The 25359-nt window shown below is 37.3% G+C and overlaps 2 protein-coding genes across 4 annotated transcripts in view; one reads left to right on the plus strand and one right to left on the minus strand.

Moving 5' to 3' along the window:
• Positions 1–2580, minus strand: part of PARPBP (PARP1 binding protein) — a 38062-nt gene extending 35482 nt beyond the window's left edge. For 2 of the 3 annotated variants that reach the window (XM_064737146.1, XM_064737128.1), the window contains exons 1-2: positions 2394–2574; positions 1276–1799 (exon numbers count right to left, since the gene is read on the minus strand). In XM_064737146.1, coding sequence (XP_064593216.1) covers positions 1276–1425 — 150 coding nt within the window. In that variant the 5' untranslated portion in view covers positions 1426–1799; positions 2394–2574. Of the gene's footprint in view, positions 1–1275; positions 1800–2393 lie in introns of all 3 variants that reach the window. The other variant, XM_064737137.1, reaches the window with a different exon arrangement.
• Positions 2581–2643: 63 nt separating this feature from the next.
• Positions 2644–24259, plus strand: NUP37 (nucleoporin 37). The gene is made up of 10 exons (XM_064737157.1): positions 2644–2729; positions 4221–4440; positions 6095–6219; positions 7200–7272; positions 10857–10951; positions 19250–19340; positions 21495–21676; positions 22572–22622; positions 23034–23127; positions 23919–24259. Exons 2-10 carry the CDS (start codon positions 4285–4287, stop codon positions 24030–24032), a joined length of 981 nt encoding a protein of 326 aa, XP_064593227.1. The 5' UTR covers positions 2644–2729; positions 4221–4284; the 3' UTR covers positions 24033–24259.
• Positions 24260–25359: the final 1100 nt, after the last annotated feature.

The following is a 25359-nucleotide window of genomic DNA, read 5'->3' on the forward strand; positions in this document are numbered from 1 at the left end:
CCTTTTCATGTCTGTAAGTTTTGGCATACAGTAGAACAACACATTTTAACTCCTATTTTAGAGGTGGCTTTGGAAAACTGTTTGCAGTTTTCCCTTGAGAATCACAACAAATATGACAAACAGCAATCACCTCCACATGTAGTTTTGCATTAATGTCTTTTACCAGTTTTCCAAGAGTTAATTTTGATGCGCACTGATTTTCTCATTTTAACCTACACAAGTATTGTGAGGACACCAGGCTCCTGGCTGGAATATGTTACATTCCAACAAGTATAAATGTAGTTTCTTGGCATTCTAGTATCCTTCCTATAATGTTTCTAACAATGGGGGAATACTTAACCAGTTTTATACTTAATGTTTAGACAGGAGATACCCCCAGTCTGCACATTTTGGACTCCAAATGTTTTTCTGATGCACAAACTGAAGCAGGTTTTCTGTTTGTTTGGGTTTTTTATTGGCTTAGGGATTTCACTTTGAGGTGGTTCTCTTGTTTCTGGTATGTTTGTTGATTTGGTATGTTTGTTTTGGTTTTCTTACACTAAAGCTTTGTGCTATGCATTTGACTTACTACGCACCACTGGAGTAAGTCTTCCAAAAACAGTCAGTATTGTTTTCACCAATAATTAGGTTAATTAACCTAAAAAGGTATCTTTAAGTTATTAAAACAAGTATTGCAATAGTTCTCCTTAGATGAGACACAGGCAAAGGCCTCATTGTATATTGCAACTGTTTCTGGTATGTTTCAGACATCCTCCACTTCTGACAAGTCATAATGCTTCTTTCAGAGACACTTTAGGGTTACAACTCCTCTTCACCATTTGACACTTCATGTACACACACAAAGAAAGCCACAAAATCCCTACTAGTACTGGGCACACACTCACAACTTACAGGTACATACAGAAATTCATTCAGAAATATTTTTGGAGCACCCAGGAAAAAAAATGCACCCCAAATGCCACTGTTCTCCCATGCTGGTCTATAGCACAAAAGAAACATAGGATGGAAATAAACAGAAGTGACATGGCCAGCAGAAGTACCCTAGTGTTTAAAGTTGGAGCTCAAGTACACACATAAAGCACTTCCATCCTCCCATCTGTCTCACAGTTCCTTTTTCTAAACCCTGCTACAATAGTGCCCTTAATCATATTCATTTTCTTGCCTTGTTGCATCTGGCCCTCAGACACACCTTGTTTTAACAAACATCAAGGAAACAACCAAAATGTCATTTCAAGTTGGTGCCTATGGTTGAAACATACTGAAGAGAATGCAAACCTGTTTATTGACTTCAGCCATGGACAGTTGTAACGCCATCAACATGCAGTCTGCTCCACATACAGTAGTCCTTTCAGAGTTGGAAAATAAAGGCCATTGTCTTCTGAAGCACTTCACCAAATGTAAAATTTTTTGCTGGAAAGTAATCATTGTCTAGACTAGAAGACTGATATAATTAAGAAAAAAACAAATATAACTATGCCAGAGGAATATGCAGGTCTTCACTTCCCTACAAGCTGTGCAAACCCTTTTGTATCTTCTTAAAGGCCAAGTTCCTAGAATAAACTCTTCCAACTAAACCAGACTTGCCTCACTGTGACAGAGCAACTATGAAGGTAAGGGGTTAAAAGTGCTTATGTATGTCATGCCTTCACAAAGCCCTTACTTTCCTTGTACATTATGCCAACATAAAGGAATGTTATCGCAAATACAACTCTTTGTCTCCAAAAGCAGCCTCAGAGCGTCTTCAGTACTTTCTGCATTTGCTATACATATAGATGAGTGTCTACGAGGATATTTTAAACCTGGAAAAAAAGAGATTTAATATTTGTAAGAGTTACTAACACAGATGACTCTAAACACTTTTGTTACCAATATAGTCTTATCCTTCTTAAAAAAAAATTGTTTTTTTTAATTCTATAAGCCATTATTTTCTCTAGCAATAATTGGAATACTTCATGCTTTGGTCTCTCACATTTGTCAAGATAAGGTAGATGACAATGTAGCAGAAGTTTGCCTTTAAACTTGTTCTTTTCTGAAACAAAGTTTCATAACACTACAGCCAGGAGCAATACCCATCCCATTTACTTCCAGAAGACAAAATTCAACCTTTGACCTTTTCCCATACAGCTGAGGCAGTGCCCACAGCGCGTTTGTTTTTTGTTATTGGCATGAAATGTACCAAAATGAGGAAGTGGCAAGGAGGACAGGAGACATCGGGAAACAAGCACGACTTCAACAGCAACTTCTCACTCTCCAAAACGCTTTAAGGGGACACTTGACTTAACAGTGCGAAAACGACACGGGGGTCACAGAGAAAGTCAGCGTGGGGCAGAGTAAAACCTCTCAGAAGGCTTTTTTTTCTCACCACCCTGCGAGCTTTCCGAGGGGGACCATACCTGTCGCTTACACCGAAACAGCCCGAACAAGCCCAAACCCCTGCGGAGCCGTCCCTAACACCCAGGAGCCGGAATGGGCATTACCATTGCGGCCTAGTGGTCCGGCTGGGCCATCCCGGGCCCCGCAACCGTGCCCGGAGCGCTGCCGTACCCTCAGCGCTGCCGCTGCCGCTGGGGCCGGGCCGGGCTGGGGCGCGGCGGCCCCGTTCAAATCCGCCGCGCGGCCCAATGGGCGCGGGGCCGCTGCCCCGGAAGCAGCCGCGCCGCTGCCGCTGCCGCCGGCCGGGGCGGGCGCTGCTGGGGAAGCGTGCGGGAACGGGAGCCGGGGACCCCGAGGTGCGTGTGGAGCGGGGTTGGGGTACTCCCGGCCCGGGGGAACTCGGCCGGCCTGGCTGGGCCCCGGAGGGAAAAGGAGGGAGTAGGAGGGCAAAGGATGCGCAGGGATGGGGGGAGGTAAAGCGCATCCACGCGGTCTGTTTGCCCTAATCGTGCTTCCTAAAGAAATGAAGGTAATGATACTCTTGATGTTTTCAAGCTGGTCTGGTGGCCGATAATTCAGGCTGAGAAAGCTTGGAGAAGAGTTTGAGTGGGGCACCTTCCATCATCTCAAGCGGCACTGCAGGAAAGCTGGAGTGAGACTTTGTCAGGAACTGTAGTGGTAGGACGAGGAGCAATGGGTACAAACTGAAAGACTGGAAACTTTATTTACGTGAGAGGAAGAAATTCTTTCCGGTGAGAATGGTTAGCCACTGGAACAGGTTGCCTGGGGAGGATGTGAATGTCCCAGGCTTGGCAGTGTTCAGGGCCAGGTTGGATGAGGCATTGACAGCCTTGTCTGATGGAAGATATCCCTACCCATGGCAGCAGGATTTGGGACTACATGGTTTTAAAGTCCATTCCAACCCCTTAACATTGTAAGATTCTATAATGGCTTGTGTTCATGGGAAGCCTTGGAGGAAGAAAACTTTTGATAGAATTAAAACTTGCATTTGGCTTTAGGAGCAAAGCTATGCAGATTATATGGCTGAAGTATTTACAGTAATATAGTGGACTGTTGTATGAATTAATACACAAAAACACAACTATGGAGAGCCTCTCTGTGTTTGAGGGATGCCTCTGTCAGAGCTGGCTGGCTCCCAAGCAAAACATCCAGTCTTGGATGCTGAGATCTTCCGATCATTTACACACCAAAATCTGTCAAAGGTCTGAGATTTCAAGCTGGTTTTCCACGTGGTGTGTAGTTAGAGATCTGATTTACCAAAAAGACATAAACTAGTGTTAAATCTGTACTGGGACTAAAAGGAATTGATTCTGAAATCAATTGTGTATCTTGGTCTCTTGTGTTCTAGCACAGAAACCTGGTTTTCATGAAAACTGGTTGAATGCACAACAGTATTTTCATTTACAGTTTTGCAACTTTGGTTAATTTAGTTTTTAGTTAGACTCACTGTCTGTAAAGAGGTAGACCAGTAAAGAGAATTTGAAGGTAGCGACATATTGTTTCTTCTCATTTGGTTGAAAATGCTAAAATGCTGTGTGTGACTCTTCTGGAGTATGTGCAGTTACTTGATTTTTTTATTGATGTTGGGTTGCCAGGGCTAGCACAAGATTTGCAGTTATTGCTGAAGTCTGTAAGAGAGTTCTGAATGTATGTTAGCGTAGTAAATATTTTGATTGATGAAACAAACAGGCTATATCTAATAAGCTTAAATACAGCTTTTGTGTTCTTGAACATGTTGTAGGAAATGTTCATTTGCTCTGCCACAAATACTTTACGATTTTTATTCATGCCATGAGATATCTGTCCTTTTTAAAATTTTTGTGTAGGAATGTGGATTTTCATCCTGGAGAAGACATCGCTTCCGTGATACCTTGACTTAGTTGACTGAAAATGAAGCAAGATTCTACAAGAAACACTTCTTACACTGTGGATTGTGAGGATTATGTGCACGTGGTAAAATTCAATCCATTTGACAGTGGAGATTCATGTTCCCTCATTGCTTATGGTGGCAACAACTACGTGGTTATTGGGACTTGCAGATTTCAGGTTCGTTAATTTTGTCAGATGAAACTAACATGTCCCTGAAACTGACTTTGCCAGCATCTCTATTGCAGGAAGACTGGTCACTTTCCTGTTTTCTCCTCTCCCTGTGGTAAACAAGGGAGAATTTTACTTGTTTATTACACTAACAAGTCTAGGATACTTGTTTTTCAGGGAAAAAAAAAAATATATATATATGTGTGTGTGTGTGTGTAAAATACACGCTAATATATCTGTGCTAATTTTGTAGGTATTTCTTTTTAGGGATGAACTGTAGAAATACTTACCTAATTTTTTTTTTTTTCTCACAATTTTTTTTTGTTGGATCTCCCTCACAGACTGTTGGAAACAGTAAAATTTCTTACCTTCAGTTATTTACCGTTATATTGTGAAAAATTTTTAAATGGAAAACACTGAGTATTGTATATTTTTATACTGGATAAAATGTTTTTCATTAGATGGGGGTTTTTTTGCCTAGATGCTTGGCAATCCATGACAATTGCTTGGAATTTCTAAGCTTTTTTTCTTCCATCTTGCTTCTTTATTATACAATATTATTTTTGTAAATTGTCTACTATGATTAATAGTGTAGTTGATATTTTTATTATTGTTGTTGTTATTCCCCATGGTCTTACTGTTGGAAATATTCTGAAGAGCACCTAGTGCTAACCACAAAAACATACTGACATTTGTGTTGTTCACTACCTTGTTTCTGGTGTAGGCCTTGAAAAGGAAGTAATTAACATTTTGACAAGCACTGACACAAGGTGTTTTTCTATCATTTTCCTCCCTTCCCTTCCACATGTGGAGTCAGTGAGTATTTCAGAGTAGGAGAGGAAAATGTTATTCTTTCTTCCTGTTGAGAAGCATTGAAAAACTGTGGGTAATTTCATGCATCCTCAGCTGGGTTCTGCTTGGCCTCTACATTATGTAGAGAGGTTCTTTATCTTAAAGCAGAATTGTGACATAGAGAAAATTGTGTAGGAATATCCTTTGAGGTGCTCCATTGGATGTTCTGAAAACTTTTAAAAGCTTTTTAGAGGTCAGCTTATTGACAGAGTCCATAATCCCAACTCTTGTTTCATTTTTCCTGTTATCTGGTGCTCTGACACCAGTGGTAAGAATAAGCAAGCTTGTATTTAGGATTAGATGACAGAGGGCACCTTTTTATCTCCTGCTGTTTGAAAAGAGATGCTCTGGAAGTGACAGCATTTTTCCATGGTGTAAAAACAACTCAGAAAGAAGACAGATGAAATTACATGTTTGCTTTTGTTCGCATTGCTTCTTCTCACCGCAGTGTGTGCTAAATTAAATTGCCATGCTGTTCTAAGTGGCCTTAGTTGTATCTGTGAAGACACTGCTTGTACAGAGAATGAGCTCAGCATCTTCATAGCTCAGTTCTGATTTTTCTGCTCTTCATTGGCCTCTGGCTTGAGACTGCAATCTGTCATAATTTACTCATACTTTAATGTATTTCTAAGTACTTAAATATTTCAAGTTAATGCTCTCTGTATGTTCCAGGTTTTCTCTTTGAAGGTGTTATGATCTGAAATGATCCCAATACATGTAATTTTGAAAGCCCTTTCATTTTGTGGCAATCTGATTTGTTAGAAGTCACCAAGACCTTGTTCTGAATCAGCTAACTGCAATATTTCTGTAGGAGGAGGATGCAGAAGTGGAAGGCATGCAATATAAGACACTAAGAACGTTTCACCATGGAATCAGAGTTGATGCCATAGCATGGAGCCCTGAAACTAGACTTGATGCTATACCTCCCCAGATAAGGTACTTGACAATAAACAACCACAGTGAATCCTTGTCTCTTACCTGTTTTCCCTAAATCCTTGCTATTGGACTGTTCTAAGCTTATGAATGAAATCTAATTCCTTAGAAATCACTGATGAATCTCTGAATTCTTCAGTAGAGTATTTGTTCTTATAGCCTTTTCTTTGTTCATTTGCTTGGTTTTTGTCCTCCTTGTTGTGCCACTTGACCCTCTCCCTACTGAACAAGCTGTAAACAATATCTTTTTAATTATTTTTATGGACCTCAGACATAGTTTCTTTGTACATCTCAGAGAAACCATTTCTTTTAAGAGCTTTAGTAAATGTGAGATCGTTTGAATGGCCCCATTTATAAAGCTATTTGCACTGATTTGCATCACATGTGCTGTGTTTCAGTGTGGGTAGATACTATTTGTGAAAGCCTTTGAGGTGTAAATCTAGAAAATCTAGAAAGATAGTTAGCTGTTAAGTGTAAACTTCTGAGTTAAAATGTACTCAGTACTTTGTTTGATTCTTCAAAATTACCATATTTGCTTACTGCTCAATTTTCATACAGTCTTTTAGATTAAAATATGTTAAATAGAAATTGGTTTCTGAATTTTATATTTCAGTATTTTAGAACACTGATAATGAGGGTTGGTTTTTTTGCCTTACCACTTAACTTCTTCCAAGGAAAGTTTCAGCTGCATTTATGAGAGATATTTCAGGTAATTGATAATTGATCCAGATTTGGCTTTGTAAAAATATCTGAATAAGTATTCTTGACACTTGATGCACACTATTTTACAGATAAGCTCCAGTTGTAACTCTGCTTGTTGCCAAAGCAGAAAAGTTAAGATAGATGCTTTTGGTTGTTTCAAAATCTTTTTTTTTTTTTCTTTGCATTTTTAAGATGAAGGAAAAGGCATCTTTGATTGATTAATAGGCAACCATTGCAATGTTGATTGACTGACAAGCCTTTTTTTTGTCTGTTGAGTGTAGGTTTTGTACTGCAGCTTCTGATAGGAAGTTAAGGCTGTTTACTTCAGACCTGCAGGACAAGAATGAATTTAAGGTAAGGGCAGCTGATGTGATTTTTAAAAGATTATTCCATTTTTAGTAAAGTCTAATCTTTAACTATCCTTCTACTCCACTTGTGAGAGATCTTAGGACCATCATCTCTAAGGTAATAATTGTATTGTAAGTACCTTTCTGTCTTCAAAGTGGGAATTTCTGTAATTATCACCTACATGATCTTCTGATTTTCTTCAAAATTCTTCCTTTGAAACAATAGATACAGGTACTACTGTTAATTAGCTGTTTGTGCTATCCAGTGTAAAGATTTTTGGTGAGGTCTTAGCTAACAATAAGCAAAGCTAATTAATTTAAAAAAATGTGAGAGAGTATTCCTTTGCTTTTACTGCTTTAGAATATGATAATCCCTCTTTGATGAGAGTGGCTTATTGGGTATAAAGGAAAAAAAACCAGATTTTTATTTTTGGTGTGTTAATTTATATTGGTAAGACAATATAATTTGAGAGAGATTTGTCATTCAGAAATTAAGGGAATTGTGGATGTCAGTTATGTGGCCATACTGATAATAGAATTAATAAAGGCAAGGCATAAGATGATGCTACTAAATGTCTTTAAAGAAAATGCTTTTTGTGTTGCTTCATGCATGCACATACTTTTAATTTCCTTCTTTTAGTGTTGGTCATACGTGATTTTGCCACTGAGCAGTGACATAACTCACATAGCTTGGTGGGATTTCTGACAAAATAGTTCTAAAAGTTCTTTATGCTCTTTGCTTGTGAGTTGATGTCTGTCATTCCATATGAAAGTTATCTATTTGTGTAATATCTACAGTTTTGTGAATTTCAGACAAGAAGCTTTAATGTTAGCTGTGAGTTAAAGGATTTAACTTAGCAGAATGTAAATTTTCTTTAATATTAGTTAATGGATTGATAATAAGCTGAAATAATGAAACAATGGGATAAATTTGGTGCTACAGACTCTAGTGAGCTAAATTCAACATCTGAGTTCTAATTTCTTAATTTATTTTGGGTTATTAAGGCCACAAGAAATAATGTGGTCAGCAGGAGGAAGGAAGTGTTTATCCTTCTGTACCTGGCACCTTGAATCCTCTTTTCAGTTTTGTGCCACTCAGGACAAGGAAGACATTGAGGTGCTGGAGCATGTCCAGAGAAGGCAGTGGAGCTGGTGAGGGGCCTGGAGCAAAAATTCTTTGAGGGAAAGTCCAGTTGGGGTTGTTCAACATGGAGACAAGAAGGCTTGGGAGGAACCATACATCCTCTACAACCACCTGAAAGGAGGCTGTAGCCAGGTGGGGGTCAGCCAACAAGTCTCCCAGCCAACAAGTGATAGGACAAGAGGAAATGGCCCCAAGTCATGCCAGAGGAGTTCAGATTGGGTATTAGTAAAAAATTCTTCTGTAAAAGGGTGGTCTAGCATTGGAACAGGCTGCCCATGGAAGCAGTGTGATCTCTGTGTTCACCTTAGAGATTTGGTGCTTAGGGATGGACCTGGCAGTGTTAAATTCGTGTTTGGACTCAGTGATCTCAGAAAGATCTCAGAGGTCTTTTCCAACCTTAATGATTCTATGATTGTGTGGCGCATATGCAATACAAATGAGAAGTGTTGGCTTGAATTTAACAGTAAAGCTGTTAGCTTTGTTTATGCCAGCTCCACCACTGAAATTAGCTGTCCAAGAACTTTAGTAAGGATGTACTCTGGCTGAGGAAAAAGTAAAAATACATACTTATTTTTTATGGGTCAGGCTTGGTCTAATGTTAAAAATAATCAGAAAACAGCTAAGAATACATATTTTTACCTATTAGTGAGGAACTCATTAACAAAAAGAATGTGGACCTGTGTGTTTATGTCAGTAAAAGTTGTCTTTGAGACTCTCTTCTGGGGTTTTTTGATATAAAGTGTGGAAAACCATTTCTGGTAACCAATTAATTTCTTATATCTGGACAATTATTGTACTCTAGATTTCTTGTCAGGAAAAGTAACACCTAACTCTGATTTAAAGCACATGCAAAATCCCAGATGTTGACAAATTCTGGGTGAGCTATGCTGATCTGGCTTCCAATAAAGTTTGATACAGTGGCTTCTTATTAACAGTTAACTGATACCTCAGAAAACCTATTTCATAAACCTGAGGTTGAACTCATGACAAACATGTGGAAAATTTTGATCTATTATATGGTGCACACTTGTGACACATGGGATCTTCAGGAGAGGTCCAGACCATGGAAACACAGCTGAAGGAAGTATGTGACTACGTTCAGGATGTAATCTCTGAACATTTTGTCTTTTATAGTAAACAATTAGTACGTGTTGCTTCTGGAGGGATAGACAGAGTAACCTTACTCTGTTTTCCCCATGGAAAAACTGTCTTGATGTAATTATCAACAAGGAACTTGAAGCACACTTGAGTTTTCCATTACTCTGTCGACACAACTAATCCAAAATTTATGGGTTGGATCAAGCCCAGAACAAAAAAACAAAAGGTAAAATATGACTGATGGATCTTCGTGAAACCTTTTTCTTCTTTTGAGGTTTTCATTTGGAAATGAATTATGGCTTCCTTGTCCTGTTTCAAATTTTGCTTAATAAAAAGCATATTTCATCAGAACTGTAGAAGTAAAATGAGGCAGGATATTTGAATTCAGAATGCTGAAAATTGTCAAAAGACTTGGCATTCTGTCTAAATAGTTTAACATCATCTTAGGGCCTATTAGTTCTAGTATAATCCATTAGGCTTTAATAAAATAATGGAAAAAAATATTGGAAAAAATAAGTTGGCTGCTGAAAATGTTTCTGTATTGAATTGATGAGGCATTCTTAAAACTTTTAGAGAGGGGGATTTAGTTATTGTGCGTGCTTGAGATTTTCTTTTTTTTTTAATCTGTTCTGCATTTGTTCCTCAGAATAGCTACACTTAAAGATGGTGTGTTTTTCTTTGAGAAAACCGTGGAGCTTGTTTTCATTCCACCTTGTTTTCCTCTGCAATCTCTCAGTCTCATGCTGTTATCAGGAGGATATTTTTGTCTCACTTTTATGATACCTTGCTGGGCAAAACAAAAGCAGCTGTGCCTTGGGACTTAATCAGTGAGGCTGAATAGAAGAGGGTGGAACAGATACATCTACACATGGAAATTTGCCTGGCTTAGAATTTTTTGAGATTTCTTTCAAAAACACCATAGGTGTATTTAATGAGAGATTCAGAGATCAGAGTTACTTAACCAGTAATCAGAGTGCAGGTAGTAATGCATTCATTGCCTGGTCATTCTCCTCTTCCATTCTGAGATTTACTATCTTCTGCCTTCTAAATTCAGTGGTTGAAAAAATGATAAAAAGCTCTAGTGTGATTCACAGATCTCTGTCAAGCAAAAGCATCAAACTGACCTCTGTGCTAATACAAGGAGTAGTGGGAGGAATCTTTTCGCCTGCAGTATGAATCTACACGAGTTAGATACTTTAAAGAAATCCAGTTATTGATAAAAACTATTTTACTTTGTATTAAAATTATTGTTTTATCTCAACACACACCTTTCCACTAGCAGGTCTGTTAAATATATTGGTGGAACAGTCAGCTCTAAGATAAAAGTATTTCTCTTTTCTGCTTGGCAGACATTTGATGGCCACACAGATTACATTAATGATCTGGTCTTTGCTCCCAACGAAGGTCAAGAAATTGCAAGTGTAAGTGATGATCACACCTGCAGGTATGCATTTTGTTCAAAACACTATTGAAAAACTAGTATTGGACTTTTTCTATCTGTGAATGTTTTATATGTCCACTTAAATAAATAAGTACTTATATTTTATTTTTAGTGTGCCTTCATGGCCCTCTAACAAGACTAGTCCATTAACAAGATAAGAAATGGACTATTCTTGTTAACTTAAATTGTAGGCTGGCTTTTTGTTGTGATTTGTGGGTTGTCTTTTTTCAAAGCAATATTTTAAATGAGCTAGATTCAAAATGAAGAAAACCTTTGTCTTGGATTTGCATACACTATTTTCCCCCTTCTGGGATAGGAATAAAATGAGAATAGGAGAGATCAGACACATACAGCTCAGTGCTGAATTTTACAGACCTTCTCTATGTATTCTGTCATCAGGTGGGTCAAGTTTAAAGTCAGTGAGAGTCAGAATGTGAACTTGTCCATCTACCCAAACGTATTAGCCTTACCAGGGGGTGGGATGACATTGCCTGAAGACAGCACCATCCTAACGCAGTGGTACTGGCAGCTCAAAATACCATGATTACAGCTGCTTCAAACCCAGGTGTTTGGATACTTATAACTGGAAGTAGGAGGGTAGCATGGCTGAATGCTTTGAATCCTGCTGGGTAAAGGTTTTTGATGCAGGAGTTTGTCCTTGTCAGAAGGTCACCCATGTTCTAGTGGTGGGTATGAATCTGTTAAGCTGCTCCTCTTACCCCTCCAGTGCAGCTGGAGAGGTCAGGAGGGCTGTGCAGGCTTTCAGGTCATTGCTGTAGGGCAGCAAGAGAGTTGGGAAAGCGTCATCATCTTTGACTTTCTTTACTCTGATGAGTAGGCAGTTTTTCCATGGATGGCTGGTCAGTATTTCCAACAAAATCATTAGGAATGAATAGTAGAAATGTATGACTTAGCTGTATCTTCTCATTGATTTCCTCTCCTTGATTTCTTTGTTAAATCTAAACTCATATTTGGCTTATTCAGTAAAAAACTGTTTGACTCTGTGGCCTTTTCCTGTTTCTTTTAGGAAATGCTCAGCTTTCGTGGGTTGAAAGAAAAGTGTTTTAAAACCACTTGTCTAATTGATACTAATTTAAAGGGAATTAAAATGTATGTAATTAATATATGCTAACAAGATTGCAGCTTAGTACCTATGAAAGACATTTTATGCCATAAACCATAAAGTCTTTGGTTAAAAGCCATGGGAAATAAGTAGGATTTTTTTTGGCTACTTGAGTTCTTATTTTTTCCATTCATGCATGTGGGGCATGAAGAGTTTTTCTATTGAATTTAAAGGTTACACTTTCAAAACTAATGGAAAATGCATTCCTTGGGACTTACCAAAATCATTCTTTACTTACTCTGTAATTTGCTTCAGTTGTAATGTAAGAAGAGGAATAATTCTTCTGTCTGAACTGAATTTCTCTCCTGAAATTGTTCTTAGGAAACAAAATCTGCTAATGCTTGTGGAATAAAGTTCTAGAACAATTAGTACAAGTCTTGAGTTCCACTTTTAAGTCTGAATAAATTTTTAAAACAACTTCTCAATATATACTGACTATATACAAGCACGGTTAGGTCTTCCCTGGTTTTCACTCAAGAGAAATTTTAGGTTTAAGTTCATCAGAACCCTCTGGGGAAGTAAGATTTTCAGTTTTTACCCACTAAATAGTCTTGCCACAAGCTGGTGCAACTGTGACATCTCTGAGTGGAGTTCAGTCATTTTGGCTGGAGGACAGACAGTGCAAGTTGGATACTGGTTATATCCAAAGTTCTTACCTTTAGGTTGCTGCTGTGTCACTCAGGAATTCTTGTTTCTTGCACATGGTCTTTAATGGCCTTGGTCTCACAACTCAAAACTTTTTTGCAGCTGTGAAGTAGAACTGCACTAAAAATAATTGCAGTGGTCACCTGTGTTAGGATAGCTCTAAGGAATATTTCATTTAATGCCTTGAAATAGTAAGGCAGTATACACTTCTTTGAACATTTGCATCAAGTGTAGGAATGTATGCATCCCACTTTGTTAATGAGATCTCTGTTTGTGTGTGTGTGCAACTCCCCGTGCACCACTCTTCAAAAAAAATTACTACTGGCTTTTTCATAATGATTCAGAAACACAGTCTAGAGTAAGAGCCTGAATGAGGGATGTGGGACTCCAGGCTGCTCTTCAAAATGCAATTTATTACATCCAAGAGGTTACAGCAGTCCAGGGTCATGGGTGACAGACCACTGTCAGCTCCAGCTGCAGGCAGCCCTGGAGACCCTTTGGTTTTGGTTACATTACAGTATATACTTTTCTTTGCTGAGCATCTTAATACAGACAAACCAATGTATACCTTAACTATTATCTATAGCCTATCATAACTACTATATTTACCATATTCATGTTACTATTCTCCAATCAGTAAAAGTTAGTACATTACAGTTTAAGCTAGAAATTGTTTTTCAGTTTTATTGCAGTAGAAAATTCTGAGACCTTTTTTCTACTTGCCACATCGGCAGGCTTGTTTGCCTGTGCTGTCTTTCTGCTTGGTAAAAACATCTTCTTGTTTGAGGTGGGTTTATCCTTTGCTCTAAGTCATAACAACCCCTTCTAACTAACAAACCCTTTGCCTTCTTAGTTATCTAGTAAGACTGGCTCAGCAATTCTTCTATATCAAAACTTGCTTTCATTTCTATTCCTCCTTGAGATTCTACATTCAAAAATCTTTCTGCCAACCATACATATCTGTTAAATTTCCTTATCAAAATTTCATCCTTCCCAACAGTCTAGTAGCCTGCACAGATTCAGATGTGCAAATGATTTCGTTCTGATACTTAATGAAACCAAAAATTTCTGGGGAATGTTTGGAAAACGCCACGAGTTCAACTGACACACTCCACTCACTATTGGTGGTTAAAGACCTGGTGTTTCTGGAATTACTTAATGCAAAATACCATCCTCTCAAAACCCACTAATCTCATATCCATGCTAAAAATGAACCTCTTGACTCTCAAAAGGTTAATTCAGTCTGATTGGTAATCACCTCATACTCCCTCCTCAGGTAGAACTGAAAGGTCTGACAGTGTTAGACCCTTAAAAATACTGGCATGGCAATTTCTTCTGGTCATGGAGTGCTGGAATGGCTTGTATTTAGAAAAGCTGAAAAGACTCATCCATCCCTTTCTCTCCCTCACTCTCTCTTATTCTTAAACTACATCCTTTTCCTCTCTTTTTGAGTGCAAAAGAGATTACAGTTGAATTATCTTCCACATTATCTGTGACCATACTTGCTTTTTGATTCCTTTCTGAGTTCTGTTCATTTCCTTAGGCCATGGCTCACATCACTGCATAGAGAACTTTGTGAATTCATCAGTCACTCTGAAGTTCAGCCTTCTCTGTTGCATGTAGAATAAATGCCAGATCATGAGAGGATTAGTTTTGTTCTCTAATCAGGGATTAGGGGGCAAGGTTTGATGTCACTGAAAGGTAAATTAACTTTAGTTTTAGAATGCTTTGTAGTGTTTCATCTGGTTTTAAGGGGTTTATCTGTAGCATATTTTTACAGGGTACTCTCATGCCCTAGGTATTTTGTGTAGATTTTTCTCTAGACAATATGAAGGAAAGTTAATGGTAACTCCTGAAGGGCTTGTTTGTTTGGGGGGTTTTTTTGTTCTTTTCTTTAATGTATTGCCAGCACACGATGCACTTGAATCTTACCTTGATTATTCAATAAATATTTCAGGTTTTGGCTATGTTGAAAAGTGGTCATTATCACTTATTTCTGCCTCCAAAACCATGTTCTATTTGCATTTTCCCATTCCTAGTGCAGTCAAATATGGATTTCTGTCAACATTTTTATGAAAGTTGTCATACCAAAATACTTCTTCTTTCTGAGGTATGCTGGTTACATTTTATCAAGCTAGTTCTGCATGATAATTTATGAAAATAAACAAGTCTTGAATTGTTTTCAGAGTCCAGTCTTTGATTTTGCACACTTGTATGCATCCCTGTATGTAGTCTTACACAATTCTGTTACATTGTACAGCCACAATGCATTAACCAACTGGTTTTGGACAGTGCAAGAATTAACTGGTCTCCTGTCAGCTTAAAAAAAAACAACCAAAAGCTTTCTGGATCAAATGTTTGGAACATTATTTCAGGGTTATCTTAATAAACTTTTCATTAGGAAGTCTTCAAAATATGAGAATGATGGAGTAATTTCCTTTGTGACACATTATGGCTTATGTTAAGAGTAACACAGCCCTAGAATGTAGTCTAGTCTATAAATTGTTTTTAAATAGAAATCATTGCCTTAGATTTGCTTAGAAGTTTTTTTATATTTTAGAAAGCCATCAGCAGAATTGTTAGTGGAGTTTCTCAGTAGCAGTCATGCCAGAGAAGCATTTATGTTATATATCCACATGGGGAACAATTAGCTGGTAGCTCTCAACAGGGATTTTTTGCTCTGGTTGAAAGGACTGAAGTGTCACTCTTTTTTTTTCAAAAATGCTGCGTGGTCTCTGGTTTTGCTTTAGATAACTTTAAAGGTATTTCAGTAGTAGTAGTAGAAATGTGTGTTCCTTGGACTTAGTTCTAAGTGTTCATGGCCTGAAATGTGTATTAGTGAAGTGGAGATACTGCACTGCTTCTCCTGCCTCTACCAACACTGCAGGGTGTAATTGCAGCCCACAGTCAGCAGTGAGAAATATACCAATCTATTGATTGCATATCCAAGTAGATATTACAAGCTAGAGATAACATGTTTTTTCATGCCAAGATCTGAAATACTCTAATCACTAATTCTTTAGAAACAGTGACATTTCCTTTGATCATCAAAAGAAAATAGTGAACATGGGTCAGCTTTCTGAAGGAATATTTGTACATTTCCTCTGTTAGAAGACTTCATAAAAACTTTAATATTACACCTTTCTCTTGTTCTGACCAGACAGAGGAATCTCTACAGTTCCACTTCAGCCTTTAATGTCCTGCCTGGTGCCCTCCAGATCTGTGATAGCCAAATCCATATGGAGTTGGCAGAAGACCTTAGAGAAAGCCAGTGTTGTTTGTATTCTCTGCAGTATTTCCCAATCTCTGCACTTTCATGTTCCTTTTCTGAGATCTTCTCCTCACTCCTTGTGCTCAACTTCACCTCTGTGTGATCTCAGGAACAGGAAACTTGCCCTCCTCCATAGTCCTCTAGGCTTTTCAAGAGTGATAGGATTTTACTCACACATGGAATATGTCTGATGGAGATATAAAGAAATGCATTAAAGTTGGATATTTAAAAAAAAAAACAAACAACAAAACCATGTTGGACAGGAGTAATCTTTGAGTAATGGATCAACTATAGTTGATCATGCTTTGTGGTTGGAAATCAGATGTCAAGGTTTCTTCTAGCCCCCACCACTCACTAAAATTGTTAGAAATCTTTTGTTGGAAGAGTTCCCATTTTCACTTCCATCTTCTGGGGATTTGAGAAATGACTGAAGATTGCAATCTGGTTTAGTTCATTCACTATTGCAACAATTAGCAGTTAGTTCTACTAGTTAGAATTATTCATAATTCAGAAAATTATAAGATAAAATAAGGATCATTGCCACAAGTTTTCAGAGTTCTAATGAGGTACTTTGCCAGCTGTAATAAAAGTCCACTGTATGATGACATTGCTGCACATATGCATCCATTTTCATGCATACAAGATATAATATAGTTGAGTCAATGGAATTTGAATATCTTAAAGCTATTAGATAAGTGCAGTTTTCATTGGTTTGTTAGTTACAGGATTTGAGTGACAAAAGAAAGGTATTAGTATCTCAAGAATTTTCTTTAACAGCATTAGCAACTGTCTGGATTTGAGTTGGTTTAAGTTTTCTGAGTACTGCAGTAAATAATTTCTCAGTCCTTAGTTACTCAAAAAATAATTATTTTACTGAGAAGATTAGATGTTATTTTTGAGACTATACATTAATCAAACTTATTTCAACTGTGCTTATTCAAACTTTTTTCCAATAAATTTTTGTGGATTTTTGTTTAAATACCAGAAAAAAAATGCCATAAGCTCAGTGACAAGTCTATGCCACGATAGCTGGTTGGAAGAGAAGAAGTAAGAGAGTGACACATTGCAGGGTTAAAAAAGATGTTTGGAGAAAAACAGACAGTTATGTTAGTTTGGTATAAAATCATGGTAGTGTTAGTAAAGTTTCAAGAGCTTTGAATGGGAGACAAAATCTTCAGTCTTTTTGGATTGATTTATGTGATAGGAATGTGGACAAAATGGGGAGACAGCATCTGTAGCTGATTTGGTTGTGATTACTGAGTAATTTAGGAGTTGAAAATCAGTTTGGCTAAATTGTTGGGGTTTGCATGTTTTTTACTTGGGTTTTTTCACAAAGAAATAGTGAAAAGAGTTAATTGAACACATATGTAATTGTATAGACATGATGCATTCAGACAAGGATCTATCTTGATATGTATTGCTTGGTTTGTGTTTTGGGGGTTATGGGGTTTTTTCCCCCAAAACTAAATAATATTTTCTTTGGTATCGATAAAGAAAATATAAAAGAGGCTTTTAGACCTTCTCCTCCCCATACTGTTTGTTACTAACACTCCTGCCATTCTTACAAAGTAAAAACTACAAATTTGGTAACTTTATAAATAGCAAAGTTATGAAGGTAAAAACCATAAATTTCTGTCTCAACACCTAATAACATCACTCACTTCAGGGAAGGAAACATAATGGCATATTCCTTTTGCCAAAATGATTCACCATCTTCTCTTGTATCATAATTTTCTCCCTGCACAGTAAATACACATGGGGAGTGTTGATTTGACTTGGACAAATCTACAAGGCAAAATTTTTGGCAGTAGAAGAAAGTATTGTATGTTTCTAAATTACCTAATCAAGTAGATATTTCATTTTTTAAACACTTGTCAGGTTTTTGTTTTGACTTTTTTTAGTAAGCACACTGATTCTTCAAGATTAGAGACCCTGTGTTTTCTACAGGGAGAACAAATATTTGATCTGTTGTGGTTTGGCATAAGAAAACAACATTGTTCATTAAATATATTTACTTTATTCCCATATATTTTGTCTAGACTTATGATGTATTGGTTAAGAGTTTTTTTAAATCTCTTAAATATAAGCCTCTAAGCACCCTGGTGAGATATAAACTGAAAAAGTCTGGAGGAAGTCAGCAAAAATCCTCTAGAATAAACAATAATAGTACGTAGCCACTCATCTAGCTCAAAAGACTGGGCAGAACACTACTTTAAAAATTGGCTGTTTCTCAAGTTTTGCATGTCAGAGAGGATGGATATATGTGTATGTTTCAGTGTCCAAATGTATATAAATAACATGTAGCCTTGTGGTTCAGACTGATGTTCACAACTGTGATGTCTTTGTCCTATAAAAGAGCTATGGATTTGGTAGGAAAAGAGGGAAGTGAGCAGTGGCTGTGAGGTAAAATAGTCTCAGTTTTGGTTTTGTTGCATTTTAGAAACAAAGTAGCTCCATGGCTCATTACCACTCTGATTGAACACATCCAAAGAAAACTCACCCATCACCTAACCTAGTTTTGGTGTTTCAGCATTACACTTTGCTGTCCATCCATATTGACCAAATACTGTTGATTATTTAATTTTTTTTTTTACAGCTGCCAGATATGTATTTTAGGTGTTTTTAAAGGAAAAGGTAAAACTGGCACATGCAATTTACCTGTTGAAAACTCTCCAAGACCCTTTCTTGGTTAGTGTTACCTCTGCCACTGATCCTTCTGTTTGCCTTAGCTTCATTTCTGGTTTCTTACATTTCCATTACTCAATCTTGTCTTACCAGGAAATACTGGAAACTCTTAGATTAGGCAGCCAAAATACTTTAATAAAGGGTCTTGCCCTTTATATGGCAACATGAATGATTTGTTTGGTACCTCATTTTAGGTTTCTTGTATCAACTGGGCCAACACTGACATTGCTGCTTTGTACTGCCCCACTGCTATTTATGGTATAGCAGCACAAAGGCTGTAGTGTTGTCTTATGAAAAAATGGGAACATCTCACTGAGATTTCATGTCTAGATAACTTAAAATGGCAAATCATTTGAATAGTTAAAGAGAGGCTCTGCCTCACTCATCAATGTTAAAATACATTATCTGCAGCACTGGCCACTTCCAATGACTTCTTCAAATGATACAGCATGAACACTATTTCACTTGGTCACTTCCTCTGTGAACACATTGAGGCACTGAAAGTTAATGTATTTGCAGTCAAATGGCAATAGTTTAGTACTTTACTTTTTTTTTTCTTTCTTTCTTTTCTCCCCAGGGTCTGGGATTTGGAAGGAAATGAGAAGGCCCATTTTGTTTTACGTTCTTCTGGAATGAGTGTTTGCTGGCATCCTGAGGAGGCTTTTAAGGTTGTGGTTTTCTCCCTCGCCACCTTTAAAATAACAGGAGGGGGGACACACCTAAAGTGTGAATCTTTGATGTTGCAGTAACATTAAAGTTTGAGGACCTAGTTTACACTGTAACTGGATATTGGTTGGATCTGCTAATGTGAAGAGACTGTGAATGAATTCTCATTGCCATTCTTGTCATTTTACCCTCGGTCCCTTACTCCTCCCATCAGAAATATTCCTTCTTGATTAGGCACATCAGTTGTTGATAACTATTCTGCTGATTGCTTATTAACTGACACCAGAGAAGAGCTCGAGTTTCCTCAGTCATGGTAACACAGTTCACCAATAATACAGACTCTTTATAGAACATGCCAAGCTTTGAAAAGTATCTGTTTGAAGTTAACAAGGGACATTTTTGTTGTTGTTCTTGCTTAAAGTGTATGAAATATGTTCTGAAAAATCAAATCAATAGACTGTGATTTTATACTTATCTCGTTATTGTACTAAGGAGGATTAATCAGCTGGTAAGTACCCAAATATCCAGTTTCATTAATGGTCTAGTCCCTGCAGTCTTGGATTTATTATTCCTATTGTGCCTATCAATAACTGCCTTAAGCAGCTACAAATGGTTGTTTGGGTTACCACAAAAACACATACTTAAAACAGAGAAATGCAGTCAAATAAGATATCAAAATATTTACACAGCAGCAGGGAAGGAGGATCTCTAATCTCATCACACTTTCCACCAATATCAATATCCGTTCTTACTAAGAAAGGAAACTGTTAACTAGGAATGCTGTTGATTCAGGTGGTGTCAGAATTTAATGGGCTAGCTGCTGTTTGCTACTGGGCAACTTTGTTAGCACAACAAAATTAATAGATTTTCCCAAAAATACTGCAATAGTATGCCAGTATGCTTAGATATTATTAGCATGTCTTTTCTTTGACCATTGTCAGAGACAGGCACAGGGTTTTTTGGGGTTTTTTTGGTTTCTTTTAAAGAAAAGTCCATTCCAAATGCTCATAAAACTTGCTAGATTTAGTTCTTGCTGAAAAGCTTATTGCAGGTCAAAATGCTTACTCACCATGACCTTTAGATTGCAGGAAAGCATGTTTGGGTGACAGTTCTGTTTTTCCAAACAAACTGGTATAACTGGAGTATTTTTTTTTTGCTTCTTTGCATTTCTTAATTATTGTTCATGACTGTCTGAAAACCATTTCTCCTCATTAAGAAAAATCTCATGTCATCATCTGGGCATTGGAACGGGTTGCCCAAAGTGTTCAAGACCAGGTTGGATGGAGCCCTGAGTGATCTGGCCTAGCAGAGAGTGTCCCTGCCCATGGCAGAGGATTGGAACTAGAGGATTTTTAATCTCCCTTCCAACCCAATCCTTCTATGATTCTATAATTGAATCAGGAAGCTCTTTCTGCAGTACTTAAAAAACAACTGCTTGAGTGTACTGCTGTAATGGAAAAAGTTTAAATAAAATATGTTGCAGACTGTTATAGGATGAAGTAAGAGTTGTTATATAAAATCAGTAAGAGTGGTTCTACAGATTCTACAGCCACACTAATTAATAATTTGCTGAGAATGCTAGAATCATTTAGGTTGGAAAAGACCTCTAAGATACTCAAGTCCAACCTTTGATTGAACACCACCATATCAAATAAACCACGGCACTAATTGCCATATACAGTAATTTCTTGAACACCTTCAGGGATGGTGACTCCACCACTTCTCCAGGCGGCTCTGTTCCAGTGTTTGATAACCCTTTATTTTTAACAGCACTAAGTGTCAGTTGGTTCTTTGTGCTCAGAACAGAAGCTGCTGAATGTTAAAATAATAACTTCTTGCTGTGTGAAAGCACAGTGATTTGGTGGTTGTGAGCTGGTATTTCTAACCACCAAAATTATACACATAGATATCTATAGACATGTAGAAATGAAATAATGTAATCATTATGTGTAATGGTGTAGCAATAGTATAAAGTGGTTTTTACTCATTGGCTACAGAGTGTCCAAGAGAAAGTTTTCAGGTATGAAGTGAAGAACTGTACTTCATTTAGTATTATTAATATTTATTTGAATGTATTCTAGGTTTTCATAGAGTAGAAAAAAATTATTTTCTATTACATTGTAAGTTTACCACATTCTATGAATTTCTTTTAACAGCTGATGGTGGCAGAGAAGAATGGGACAATACGGTTCTATGACCTGATTACACAGCAGGCCATTCTCTCCCTGGAGTGTGAACAAACACCACTGATGTCAGCAGACTGGTGTTTAAAAAATACCTTCAAAATTGGAGCAGTTGCTGGAAGTGATTGGCTGATCTGGGATATCACTCGCTCCAGGTATTTTTATTCCCATGGCATAGATGTCTTTATTCTCCTCATGAGGAAATGCAGGTACTTGGATAATAAAGCATGGCAGTCACAGAATCACATATGGGTCAGGCTGGAAGGGACCACAGTGTGTCAGCTGGTCTGACCTCCCTGCTCAAGCAGGGTCATCCTAGAGCACAAGGCACAGGATTGTGAATATCTTCAGTTTGGGACACTCCACACCCTCTCTGGGCACTGTTCCAGTGCTTGGTCACATGCAGAGTAAAGAATTTCTTCCTCATGTTCAGGAACTTCCTGTGCATCAGTTTGTGCCCACTGCCTTTCAGCCCATTGCTTGCAGCACAGAGCAGAGCCTGGCTCCATCCCCTTGACACCCTCTCCAGATACTGATGGACATTGATGAGGTCCCCTCTCAATCATCTCTTCTCGAGGCTGAACAGGCTCAGCTTCTCCAGCCTTTCCTTGTTAGAGATGCTCCAGCCCCTTACTCATCTTTGCAGGCCCAATGCATAAGCTAAATAAATAAACGATTATCAGGAATTATGATATTGATACAAACCACTCCTTTTATTTGTTTCATTTTTATCAATATTTTATGTTAAAAATGTAACATTGTCTTTTTGTCCATTCGAGATAGTATCTCACTACTGTTTGCCTCTCACTTGTATGTGTTTGTTAAAATTTCATTCCAAGTCATCAGTAGATAACTATTGATCCATAATGAACTGGGCAACTACTTCAGTTTTCCTACTCCAAATTGAGATCAAAGCTGCAGGGATGCTCTGGTTTTCCCTCAGCTGCTTCACAGAGAGTAAACAATGTGTATTTCACTGTACTTTTACTACTTACAGTATGAGCTGTAGTTGTTTGCAGAACAGTTTTTTACTCTGAATGTCTCTTTTAGTTATCCACAGGATAAGAGACCTGTCCATGTTGACCGAGCCAGATTATTCAGGTATAAAAGTTGTCTTGATTTTATGGGGTTTATTTATTTAAGTCTATATCTGTGCAAACAGTTGTGAGTTTAGCAACCTGGTTGGATCTCACTTAAGTAATTTTTAGGGGACTGGGTGTATAAACTTAGTGAAATTTGTGAATGACTCACATTTAGTATATATGTGTAGCATTCATGTGATACTTTTTTTTTTGTTTGTTTTTAAACACTGTGCATGTGGGGCAGTGGGTAGGGAATAATATACAAGCTAATTCACTGAATCTGCTACTCTGCTGTTAGTAGAGTACATGACATCTTCACAGTTAGTCTCAAGGGAGTGAAGTCCACTTTGTGTGCACTTCTGCTGCTATGACAGGGGTATTTGGAAAGAACATACATTTTATTCATAGGTGTAATTCATTTTATTCATAGGTGGTCCCGAGTGAATGAAAATCTGTTTGCAACCACTGGATATCCAGGAAAGACAACTACTCAATTGCTGGTTCATCATTTAGGACACCCCCAGGTAAATTTTTGACTGGAGTTGCATCTGTTCTCCTCAGATCAGACTCATTTTACTTAAAAGCTACAATTAAAAACTAGCCCAAACCATTCAGAACTGCTGCTTGGTGTACCCATTTTGTTTTATTTTGGTTTGTGGCATTCATGCTAAGGAAAAAAAAATTGGTGCATACTTAAACTCCTAGTTTAGAAGCTGCTTGATCTAGATGTTTTAGCTTGATTTGCCATATCTGTTCTGAGGGGAAGAAAAACACCTTTAACCTGATATTTAATTAATCTGGCAATATTTCTAGTTCTTAGGAGGCTAAAAACACCTAGTGGTATATTTTTATATATAATTTTATAATTATATTTTAAATCATTAATGAAAATGCAAAGCATAGGAAATATTTTGGTTTTGCTGGAGTCAGTATATATTTGCAATGCTTACAGTAAAAATATTACTTCCAAACATACTGGTTATGAATGCATTGAAATAACAGAAGTAATTTCATTTTAAAAGGTTTCTAAGTTTGATATCATGCCTTTATAATAATGATGTTTATGCTAATGTAAAGAGTTGAAACTATTTGTTATTATGGAATATTTTGCTGTATTACTTAAGTAAGCAGCTACTGGAACTATGTAGCAGGGATTCACATTTTTCAGTAGAATTTCTGTTGAATTTTAACTACATTTGTTAAGGAGTATTTAATCTGTGGTATTTGTCTATGCAACTTGGTATCTGCAGTTTAGCAATCATTAATAAGGAAAGTTGAATTGATATTTTTCTATCTCTCTCTTTGTTTTTTACAGCCCATTCTTACTGGAACTGCAGCTGTAGGATCTGGTTTGACGTGGCACAGAACTCTTCCATTATGTGCAGTTGGAGGAGACCATAAAATTTTCTTCTGGGTTACTGAAATGTAAAATAAGCATTTGCCTTCAACATGAAGCTTGACAGCATAATGCCTTTTTTCTAGTAAAATGAAGAAATTTACTCTTTGTGATGGTTTTCACTTGGACAACAGAAGGAAGAAAGCAAGATATAAATCACTTTTGTTTGATTTTTAGCTTGCAAGTACAAGAGCTTTTGAAAAATTGGTTATCATACATCTTGGTTATTTCTATTCGAATAAAATGTACTTTTTAAACATGGCATTTGGTGTGAATTTTTTTTCAGGAGTTTTAAAGAGATTTTGTGTCCCAGCATGTCATTCTGATAATCTCACTCAGTTAATAGAGCTCAAATACCTGATATTGTGCAGAGTACCTGCAGAAAGAACACCTCTTTATATTAACTTTGCCAACCATGACTATCTTATAAGAAAAAAAAAAGCAGAAGTGTACCGTGATAAAATGTTGTTCCTGGATGTTTTTGAATAAACTAGTTACCACTACCAGTGAAGAAGCTTATGGTAAAATCAGAATGATAATTTGAAGCAGTTTTATTCTCTAAAGACAACAGAGGGATTTACTTTAGGCCTGTCAAACAGGATAGTGAGGCTTTTTTTTCTGCTTACAGCCTTTTACTTCCAGTCTTTACAGGAAAATCAAAGGCATTCTGCTTTCTAGAAACATATTTTTCCTGTCATTCCCACACAAGACCCAGAACAGAAGTAAAAGAAGAAGACAACTCCTGTCTTAAGTATCTTTTTTGCATACTTTTGCAAGTGAAGGGATGTCAGGATGTTTCACTAGTGTAACAGCTCCTTACAGCATTGTAGCCCTCCTCATTAGTTGTAGTTAGATTTTAAAATATCCATTTGATTGTTCCTATTTATGTGGGACACATAAAACCAGAAGTAGGACATCAATAAGTGAAATTACAGTCACCTTTTGAAATCTAAGACCAAATTATATTTCTCATAATCCTTTATCCTTGAGAACTTTTGCTTTCCAGCTGGCACCAAAATTTACCTAAAACAAATATGAAATTCCTTATAAGTTCCAGTGGACTGGTGTGTGCCTAAACTGTAAAATAAGCAGGTATTGCAAGGTAACAGTGCTCTGTTTATCTTGTATCTGTTGTCTGAGCAGATAGCAGCCTTAAGGGGAAGTTTACTTCACTTGTAGCTAAAACTCTTTGTGGCTCTGGGAGGAAGGATTGGCCTGAGGCACTGTTATCCTTCTGGTGTGTAATGGAATTGAAACAGATGTGAGATTTTCTGTCCTCAGAGCAAACTTCACACAGCTCCTGTCTGTGCAGAATATATCCACTATACTCAGGACCCATACAAACAAGGGCAATATGCAA

This window comes from Zonotrichia leucophrys, chromosome 1A (assembly GCF_028769735.1).
Source record: "Zonotrichia leucophrys gambelii isolate GWCS_2022_RI chromosome 1A, RI_Zleu_2.0, whole genome shotgun sequence".
Lineage (NCBI taxonomy): Eukaryota > Metazoa > Chordata > Aves > Passeriformes > Passerellidae > Zonotrichia > Zonotrichia leucophrys.